The sequence below is a fragment of the Glandiceps talaboti genome, chromosome 13 (genome assembly GCF_964340395.1).
Source record: "Glandiceps talaboti chromosome 13, keGlaTala1.1, whole genome shotgun sequence".
NCBI classification, from domain to species: Eukaryota; Metazoa; Hemichordata; class Enteropneusta; family Spengelidae; genus Glandiceps; species Glandiceps talaboti.
This window is the reverse complement of record NC_135561.1, coordinates 20,501,095-20,512,836: the sequence shown is the minus strand read 5'-3', so window position 1 is coordinate 20,512,836 and position 11,742 is coordinate 20,501,095. Positions and strand designations below refer to the sequence as shown.

At 35.6% G+C, this 11,742-nt stretch overlaps 1 protein-coding gene across 1 annotated transcript; it reads left to right on the top strand.

Moving 5' to 3' along the window:
• The first annotated feature begins 3,264 nt into the window (after nucleotides 1-3,264).
• Nucleotides 3,265-5,508, top strand: LOC144444395 (E3 ubiquitin-protein ligase TRIM45-like). Its single transcript, XM_078133809.1, has one exon. The coding sequence runs from the start codon at nucleotides 3,265-3,267 to the stop codon at nucleotides 5,506-5,508; it is 2,244 nt and encodes a 747-aa protein (XP_077989935.1).
• Nucleotides 5,509-11,742: the final 6,234 nt, after the last annotated feature.

Below are 11,742 nucleotides of genomic sequence, written 5' to 3'. Positions count from 1 at the left end.
TTGTATTTTAGAAATAAAAGGAAGTACTTTATTAATTGTCATGTCTTGTAAGAATACATCAAATGAAATAGTAGTGTTAAGAAAGTAAGTCTATGTGAGATGTGCATGCAAGTTTGCTTGTGTATTTTAAAAGTCAAAATTTCTCATTAGCCACCAAAGCTCTCCAAGTTACTAGACCGGTAGATCAAGTATCAAGTCTTTCTTTACTCCATCAACAGAAACTAAGTGTTTTATACACACAAGAAAGTTACAGAAATAAAATTATAATCTTCAATCCTGTATATAAGGTAAACTATCAAGAATCAAGTCATCATTTCAAATTCAATAATTTGTTGTTCTCTTTCAGTCATTTTCACACACTAATCCCCATGACTTCTCAGTACTAAATACCAAATGTTTGACAGGTTACGTTGCCTACAACCATAGAAATAGATAGGTTCTTGTTTGACCAGAGTCGAGTATGGTTAATACTTTGCTGGGAGACTGCGAAACATTTTATGCTGTAGACTTTTCATTCTTTTTACACTTTCATTTTCATTCCAACTTCCAATCATTCATCTCATCTTAGGTCACCAAACTTTTATCAGTACAATTTTCCCCCACCATACTTTAATATTAGCTCTCAATGGGCACCACTCACAGGGTGCTATTACATTGGGTTCCGTACACCATCTGTGCACTCATACCTCTGGCATGTACCAACCAATTTCAACCAAACCTGGCATAAAGGTAATGTACTATGTGAGACATATCAACATTACTTTGTGCTGATAAATATGGATGAATGGTTGCCATATTTCTTTTTAGATTTACAATATGCATCATAACTTGGTAGGTGTAATACATACAAAATTTAGTGACTACATTCAAGTGCCTACACCCATCACAGGCGATGGTCAAGATTAGAGAGAGAGAGAGAGAGAGGATAATTCAAAGGAAAAAAAGAGAAAAGCAATGTGAAAAAACGGAGGATACAGTAATTTACATTGTACCTCCATACCCAGGGGTCTATTCAAATAGCATGGTTCCCAGCGAATAGCATAGTAATTGCCCCATAACAGGCAGAGCTGTCAATCATTATATTCAAATGTCTAAGTGATGTTATATGTCACAATATGAATAGCCAATCATTATGAACTAAGAAATAAGCCCCGCCCAAGCACTTCATGACTCTAAAGACTAGAGTCATGGGCGGGGCTTATTTCATAGTTGGTCAGCTTTCTTTTTATACCTTGACCTTTGACTTTGACCTCCATATATTCAAGGTCAAATAGCAAATTCGTCAATATTGAAGTTTTGTATCTAGAGACGCCGTTCAAATTTACACAAAAACTTCGCCATTAAACTCAACAGTTAGTGTCTTTGATTGAAGACTTGTTCAATCTCAGTCGATTCAATTCAATTCAAGATTTTGATATCTTGTACAAAATAAACTTCACATGACACAGGAATGCAGAAGTGATCTACACAAGTATATTTGCATTTCAGATGATTTATATAACTGCAGTGAAATCCATAAATATAAAACCGTGATCAAAGTTGTAATTTTCCAAGTTTTCTAGGCTCCATCAATATTTTACATTGAAAACTAGTCTACAGTTGTTTATGTGACACAGTCAGTTAGTTCTTTGCCTGATGCTGTACGAATGTAGTGTGGTTACTAGGGGATTCTTTAATTTCATTCATCTTCTCATGAATATCCTGTTACTTATAGGCAATGATTCTGTCTATGAAGATAATGCATATTTTGAGAAAAATCAAAATATTCAAATTTTTAATTAAAAGTTGCAAGGGAATATTTGTTCACCACAAATCATAGTACTACCTAATTGGCTTAATAATGACTTTGTGAAGGTATATTTTTGTATCCAACAAGTCACTTTTGGCATGCCTAATTTACATATGAATATTGTGATATTACAGAGTATTTGTGATAAGGGGCCTTCAGTATTTACAATGGGGGGGGGGGGGAATCATGCATGGTCTGTTAAGTAAAACATGCCCCTCCCCATTACCATTTGTAAAACATGACCCTCCCCTTTGTCCCACTTTGTAAAACATGACCCTCCCCATGACAATTGCATATACTGAAAGTTAATCAATATTCCCATTATATGTATACATACAAATTAAATGAGTTTGACTCTGTATTAGAAAGCAATATTTCTACATATAAAGTGACAAACAGTAAAAGACTGGCTAGTTACCTTTCTCTTATAATCATACACAATCTAGTTAGTATCTAAAACATGCACGCACGCACACACACACATACACACACATACATACAAACACACATACAATGTACATACATACACACATACATACATACATACATACATACGTACGTACGTACGTACGTACGTACGTACATACATACATACATACATACATACATACATACATACATACGTACATACGTACATACATACATACATACATACATACATACATACATACATACATGCGTACGTACATACATACATACATACATACCTACATACATACATACATACATACATACATACATACATACATACATACATGCGTACGTACATACATACATACATACATACATACATACCTACATACATACATACATACATACGTACGTACGTACGTACGTACATACGTACGTACATACATACATACATACATACATACATACATACATACATACATACATACATACATACATGCGTACGTACGTACGTACATACATACATACATACATACATACATACATACATACATACATACATGCGTACGTACATACATACATACATACATACATACATACATACATACATACATACATACATACATACATACATACATACATACATACATACATACATACCGGGGGTACATTTAAGTGGTATGTTTTGATCAATTTACAACTCTATCCTAAATTTGCACCTATAAAGGGAGTTTCAATAGGAAAACACATTGTACTATTAAAAGGCGTCTTAAATCTAACAACAAACATAATCTTGGCAACCTGTTATCCTACCAACCCAGCTAATGAAATAATATTTCTTATTCATTCATATGTTAGTGCACTCTTTTAAACAATAATGTAACAAAGAGTTAAATATTCCTTCTAGCAGGCATCTAAACATAGAACTTTAGGTTGTGACCTCTGTCCTTAGGTGAACTCTGTACCTATATATACCATGTGACGTCTGACCTCAGACATCTACCATCAGGTGACAACTATTATAGCCACGAATTCTCAGAAATGATTCAACCCCAAACAGCATCATGGCAACCTGTGTCCCGATAAGACCAGCTGAAGAGATTCTTAATGACGTTGGTGAAGGTTTTGTGACTTGTGCAATCTGTCTTGAGTTTTATCGACAACCTAAACTTCTACCATGTGATCACACATTCTGTTGTCAATGCTTGGAGACACTGGTGGAGAAAAAAGGATCCCTAAACTGTCCTGTGTGTAACGGTGAGTGTGAACTGGTTGATGGTGGCGTGTCTACACTGAATGACAACCATGTTGTGAACTCATTGCTTGAAGTCATTCACAGAAAACAAGATGAAGCCAGTGTCAAGAAATTGAAATGTGAGTTTTGTGATGAAAACGATGCTTCCCATTTTTGTTGTGATTGTTCTCAATATTACTGTAAGAGCTGTCTAACAGTACACAACAAAATAAAAGTAATACACTCTCATACTGTCTTTACGACTGAAGAATATAAAGAACTAAAGAGAACAAAACCATCATCTGCACAACCAAAAGAATTCTGTAAAGTTCATCCACAAAATGAATTGAAATACTACTGTGATACATGTCAGAAACCCATTTGTATGGAGTGTACTATATTTGATCACTGTGTACCAGATCATAAACACAGATATATACAAGAAGTGGCAGATGAGTATACTGAAAAATTATCCCAAACTATAGACAAACTGAAAGTGACAGCACAGGAGGCTGAAGACAGCAAAACTGTTGCCAAGGAAACAGTTGACAAACTCAAAGAACATCATCTGATGGGAGAAGAGCTAATAAAATCTGCAGTTGAAGCAGTGACTGAGAAAGTGAAAGTAGAGAGTAAGAAACTGGTACAAGAGTTGAAGACAACTTGTGACCAACGTCAGAAACACCTTGAAGTTCAAATTGATGATTTAGAGTTCAAGTATGAGAACATTATCAGTACTTGTAAATGTGTAGAGACATTGATGTATCAAAACAATGGTTGTCAGTTGCTACGTACAAGACAAGCCACAACCCAACGTCTTAATGATCTAGCTGAGCTGGAAACCAACCCTGAAATACTGTATGAAAAGATCACATTCCAGGCTTCAGATCTTGAACAGTTTACTGTACAAAACATGGTTGGTGTGTTAAGATCTGATGTTTGTGTTCCTCGGTGTACCATTGGTAAAATACCAAAACAACTGCTGAAAGGTGAATCAGCTAAGCTGGTCATTACAACTCGAGATAGCAGAGGGAAGGTAATACTACCTAACCAAGATTTGAAAGTGAATGTAACACAGTCAGATGGATCACAAGAAGAGATTGAAGTCACTGATAATGGAGATGGAACCCATACTGGCATTGTATGTGGGAAAACAGCTGGCAAGTTAAATGTGAGTGTAAGAATAGGGGATGATAGAATTCCAGGATGGCAATTTGAGATTCCTATCATCAAAGGATTGGTAAAAAGTATTGGAAAGAAAGGCAAGGAACCAGGAAACATCACCAACCCATGGGCTGTCAAAGTAAACGAAAATGGAGATATGGTTGTAGCTGACACAGATAATCACAGACTTCAGGTCATTGACATTGATGGAAACTGTAAACAAATATTTGAATTTACAGAATTTGACAATCCTTTCAAACCATCTGATGTAGCAGTATCAGCTGATAATCTGTACTTCACAACAGACAGAGGTAACAACCAAATAGTTGTAAGTGATGCCAATGGTAAATTAGTCCGGTGTTTTGGACAAAATGAACTGAAATACCCATTTGGGATTGCCATTAGTCCACTTGATGGCAGTGTCTATGTCACAGAGTGGGATGGAGAGGATGATGGCACAGATCAGAGTAGACATTTAATTAGGAAATATACACAAGATGGTGAATATATCAAGTCTATTGGATCGTATGAATGGGAAGACTCTCTGCAAGCACCATGTCACATGTCTATAGACAACCAAGGAACTCTGTATGTGTCAGATTGTCATAATCATCGCATTCAGGTCATCAGTGCTCAGGATGAGTTTGTGTATAATTTTGAAAAGTGTGGAGATGACGAACTTAATAATCCCTCAGGACTTGCAGTCAGCAAAGACAGATATGTGTATGTAAGTGACTGCAGGAACCGTATTCTGAAATTCAATACTTGTGGATGCTTCATTAGTCGTATTGACAGTGATGCCGATGAATTAAAGTGTTCAATTCCTGCAGGAATAGCTTTGATTGAAGGCACACCAATGAAAATAGCTATTATTGATCAAGACAACCACATCAAAGTGTTTGTTGAGTAACTGAATTGAATTGAATTGAATTTATTTTCACCGGAAACATAAGGTAATAACATTACAGAGAGGAAAATACAAATACAGTAAAAGAAAATGCTCTGGTGAGGACCATGGAAATAGTTTACTAGAAACTAATCTAGTCCATGGTCCTTATCCTGTCAAAATATAGAAGGTAAAGATACACGGCGTACTTATGATAAATAATTAATAATAACAAATAATATAGTAATAATCAATACACACATACATATTCACAAATCTATTATAGCACATGTACAGAAAAAGATATTTACATATTTACAGTACAAATTAGAATCAAGAGAAAAGGTGTGTCTTTATACATTTTTTAAATTCATGTCGCTTGTGTATATTCTTAAGTTTGTTTGGTAGGGAGTTCCAATGTTTGGGTAATGCATATTTGAAATTCTTTTGACAAATTGTAAGATTAACTTTTGGAATGGGAATGTTACAACTGAGGGCTGATCTGGTAGGGTAGTTATGGGATAGACGGTTAGTAATGTAGTGGTTAATATTATGAGCATAGCGGTTATTTTGTAAGTCATAGACAAACATGCATGTTTGGAATTTACACAGTTTATGGATATCTAATATTCGGAGTTGATTGAAAAGGGGCGCAGAATGTGTTTGATAATCAGAGAAAGTGATAAGTCGAGCTAGTTTCTTTTGCAAGATTATAAGTGGTTCGAGTAATGTACGATAGGTGTTACCCCAAATTTCAAGACAGTAACTAAGATGGGGGAGGATTAAAGTGTTGTAAAGTAAAACAAGGGTGGACCTTGGGACATAATGGCGAATACGAGAGATGATTCCGATTTTGGGACTTATAGTTCGGGTTACTTTTTCGATGTACCAGTGCACACATACATAGCCAAACAGTGGATCAAATATCTGATAAATGCATCCTTTAATCTGATGTAAATACTAATAGTACGAGATCAGGTGTCAATTAATTTATTCATTGTCCTTCCACACATTGTACTTTGAATTATCAGTCTGGTTTCCTTTTTCCCCTAAACTTTTGTTGAATTGTTTTATAGATTGTGACATCTATGTACTGTTATGTTTTATAGATTATGACATCTATGTACTGTTATGTTTTATAGATTATGACATCTATGTACTGTTATGTTTTAGTGTGACATCTATGTACTGTTATGTTTTAGTGTGACATCTATGTACTGTTGTTTTATAGATTATGACATCTATGTACTGTTATGTTTTATAGATTATGACATCTATGTACTGTTATGTTTTATAGATTGTGACATCTATGTACTGTTTTATAGATTGTGACATCTATGTACTGTTATGTTTTATAGATTATGACATCTATGTACTGTTGTTTTATAGATTGTGACATCTATGTACTGTTATGTTTTATAGTGTGACATCTATGTACTGTTATGTTTTATAGATTATGACATCTATGTACTGTTGTTTTATAGATTGTGACATCTATGTACTTTTATGTTTTATAGATTGTGACATCTATGTACTGTTGTTTTATAGATTATGACATCTATGTACTGTTATGTTTTATAGATTGTGACATCTATGTACTGTTATGTTTTATAGATTGTGACATCTATGTACTGTTATGTTTTATAGATTATGACATCTATGTATTGTTGTTTTATAGATTGTGACATCTATGTACTTTTATGTTTTATAGATTGTGACATCTATGTACTGCTATGTTTTATAGTGTGACATCTATGTACTATTATGTTTTATAGATTGTGACATCTACGTATTGTTATGTTTTATAGATTGTGACATCTATGTACTGTTATGTTTTATAGATTGTGACATCTATGTACTGTTATGTTTTATAGTGTGACATCTATGTACTGTTATGTTTTATAGATTGTGACATCTATGTATTGTTATGATTTATAGATTATGACATCTATGTAGTTATGTTTTATAGATTGTGACATCTATGTACTGTTATGTTTTATAGATTGTGACATCTATGTACTTTTGTTTTATAGATTGTGACATCTATGTACTGTTATGTTTTATAGATTGTGACATCTATGTACTTTTGTTTTATAGATTGTGACATCTATGTACTGTTATGTTTTATAGATTGTGACATCTATGTAGTTATGTTTTATAGATTGTGACATCTATGTACTGTTATGTTTTATAGATTGTGACATCTATGTACTTTTGTTTTATAGGTTGTGACATCTATGTAGTTATGTTTTATAGATTATGACATCTATGTACTGTTATGTTTTATAGATTGTGACATCTATGTACTGTTTTATAGATTGTGACATCTATGTACTGTTATGTTTTATAGATTATGACATCTATGTACTGTTATGTTTTATAGATTGTGACATCTATGTACTGTTTTATAGATTGTGACATCTATGTACTGTTATGTTTTATAGTGTGACATCTATGTACTGTTATGTTTTATAGATTATGACATCTATGTACTGTTATGTTTTATAGATTATGACATCTATGTACTGCTATGTTTTATAGATTGTGACATCTATGTACTGTTATGTTTTATAGTGTGACATCTATGTACTGTTATGTTTTATAGATTATGACATCTATGTACTGTTGTTTTATAGATTGTGACATCTATGTACTTTTATGTTTTATAGATTGTGACATCTATGTACTGCTATGTTTTATAGTGTGACATCTATGTACTATTATGTTTTATAGATTGTGACATCTACGTATTGTTATGTTTTATAGATTGTGACATCTATGTAGTTATGTTTTATAGATTGTGACATCTATGTACTGTTATGTTTTATAGTGTGACATCTATGTACTGTTATGTTTTATAGATTGTGACATCTATGTACTGTTATGTTTTATAGTGTAACATCTATGTACTGTTGTTTTATAGATTGTGACATCTATGTACTGTTGTTTTATAGATTATGACATCTATGTAGTTATGTTTTATAGATTGTGACATCTATGTACTGTTATGTTTTAGTGTGACATCTATGTACTGTTTTATAGATTGTGACATCTATGTACTGTTATGTTTTATAGATTATGACTATGATTATGATTATGATTATGATTATGATTGTTACCCTTGCTTTATTTCGATGTGGTTCACGGGCTAGCTGTATAGGAGCAAACTCCACAAGGGCAATCAACAATTTCGTTCGTGTGAGTTGGGTCGTGAATTTGTGGTAAAATGCGGTTGCGTTGAGGGTAGGGGTATACCAAGACAAGAGTATCGACTGGACAAATGACACTGACACATGCAGTAAAGTGAAAGGATGAAATCTAATTAACAACAACCCTGCCAACATTCAAATGTACCGGTACAGTAATAGTTTCAACTTGCAATCTTGTTATCAAAAAGTTACAATTTCGTTATCAAAAACTTACAATTTCGTTATCAAATGTGCTCACTTATGTACTAGTATTCAATGTCTTAATATCATAGAAATAAAAGGTATCGATTCAAAAACCTGTTACACAAATCAGATCATCAGTGGGTCCAAGGTGTTCATTCATACAGTAGTGTCCGTTGCAGTAATCCCTCGTAAATCCTCTATAGCAATGTTAGTAACAGTTAACACAGTAACGCGAGGAAAACTGGCGTAGCTTCACCTGCATAAAGTCACTCCTGGGGTCATTCGAAAGGTCATAAACAAAAGTGACAAACAACGTCGACTTCTACCGATGAGGGCGTTGGTCAGACTAACAACATTAATGATATCCGCGACGTCGATTTGCTTGCAAAAATCCAACGGAAGAGTTCCGAATATCAATGAGAATAATTATCACAGAGTCCGCAATTATTCTGTATTGATTTATAAAGCATCGATCGCCTCAGTTAATGTTTCATAGAAATAAAATAGGAATAAACGATAACACAGATCAGTCGTGATTCGCTATGTATGAGTTCAACCTGGCAAATCCGCTCGTCGAGAGTACTCAAAAGTTCAGTATAGAGTTATGAATGGCCGTAACTTTACCAAATCCAGTCCGATTTCCATGCGACTTGCATTAATCGAATCGTACTTACATCAGCTTTCCAAACCTGAAGCATCAGCGTTCAGAAATCAGTGCGAGTGTCCTTAATCGTCGATCTCGGCAATCGTCGTATCAGAAATGCAGTCGACTTCTGCTATCATGCACGCTTCGTTCAGGTACAGCAAACTGACATTCAAAATCGTCCAGGAAAAACTTCCTCGCTCGTCAGGGTTTCGCAAATACCAGCTCAAATAATGTCAGTAGATATCCAGCTCCCTTCGTGTCCCTGTTAAATACGATTTCATTACACGATTCTGCAGATAGTTTGGATTTCGTGGAGAGTTCAACTCCCATCAATTCAACCGGACAACGGCCATCTTAGAAGTTTTTTTTATTCCAGGGTCCTCATCACCGTGTTACATCCGCCGGACCTTTGGCAAGATATACACACGACTACCTCGACTGAAACGATTTAAACTTGTGAGCAATAAAAAACAATAAGTAACAATAAAAGACCTTTTGTATAGAAATTCACATTACCTGAGGTTCAATGTCACATAAAAATACGATCAAAACTTGGGGATTACTTTAATTGCGTAATCAGAATAAAACAAAAGTTAGTACATAGAGCCGCAATCAAATATACGTTGGGTCATCCCACTATGTCTTTAGGGGGTACAAATCCCATGGTATCACACTCCCCCAAGTCAGCATAGAGACAGTTTACCATATGCTTACTTCAAGATATTTTTTTAAAGTGAAATAAATGATCGAACATTGGAAATCAAAACAAGTCCAGAAAATGTCGACGAGATACAGAACACAAACATAAGCACAAACTTTAACGAGACTCAACATCGAAACGTTCTCGTTGGCAAAGGCATGATACCTGAAAAACGAGAAACTCAAGTCATCCTCAGATGCACGTTCGACGAAACACCATTTTCATGTCATAGCAGTAGGGTAGAGTCTCGATCCATAAACCTGCAAGAGTAATCAGAAAAGATAAGTGCACAGAGGCCGCAGGGCAACGCATGATGCGCAGGACCCAAAGGCTTGGCTAAACCAAATCGCAAATCTGCAAAGGCGCACGAAGCATTCCTAAATACGCACCCTCACTTACCTTTCATCAATCGCTGCTGGTACTCAAGACCAACTTACCTGAAACATCATCGATGGCATCAGCATACACATACGAGATATAGTTAAAGGATAACTATGCTAATCCACTCTATACACACATTCATCAACATTCCTTCATACCTACCCGTACATTCCATTGGCCATGATTTCAAGTATTTTCATTGTTATGTCGTGGTTCCTGTTGTTCAATGCAGTCAGTCTTCCTCGAGAAACTTCATGATTATTCCTCGGTGAATCGAAAGATGACCTCTTTCCACTACTAGGATTCTTTGAATTGCATTTATCATCTTTGGCTCGCTTGATCAGTCGCGAACACCAACCGTAGTACCTAGGCGGTCTCCTAGTTCTAGTTGATCGACGCAGAGGGCGGACCTCGCTTTCTCCTTCCTCCACCGACGATTCCTCATCAGCATCTGAACAATCACCATGGGTATCAGTTCGTTCACTACAAGTGGTCTCTACTTGTTCCTCCCCCATAGTTTCATTTCCGGTTTCTATGGTTCCTTTATCCATTGACGCATCCATGACATTCTCAACTACATCACTTGACTGAATGGTCTGCGGTACCACATTGGCTTCTTCAGCAATTCCATCAGACTCCTCGTTAGATGATATGCCCATACTATCTTCATGCATGCTTGTTGCAGGGCCATCAGTGCCTCGTACATGGTCTGAAGAATCACTCACAACAATCATGCTTGGTTCAGGGGAATCTTGCCCAATAACCACACACTCGTTTGAGTCACTTTTGTCCATGGATTCATCCGTAGATTCATTCATACCTCCTAAGCACACAGGTCTACCATTCCTAGGCTTAAAGGGTGGCGATTCAGGGTTCAACACACAGTCTTGTTCACTTTGTGTAGATGAACTTCCTTCCACTTCAGTATTTTCCGGGATAACCTTATCCTGGGGACGTTCATTCATCTCGTCTTCGGTATAACTCGACAATGGTCGATCACAGCAAGGTTTCAACAGATTCCTGTGAACTGTCTGTGTTTTCAAAGTTTTCGTTGAGCGTATAACATACACTGGCAGATCAGGGTTTAGTCGTCTTACAACCAGATACGGAGCCTCCTCCCACCGATCAGCGATTTTATG

Excerpts from the sequence above, each read along its gene's own strand:
- LOC144444395 (XM_078133809.1), top strand. The coding sequence starts at position 3,265 with ATGGCAACCTGTGTCCCGATAAGACCAGCTGAAGAGATTCTTAATGAC.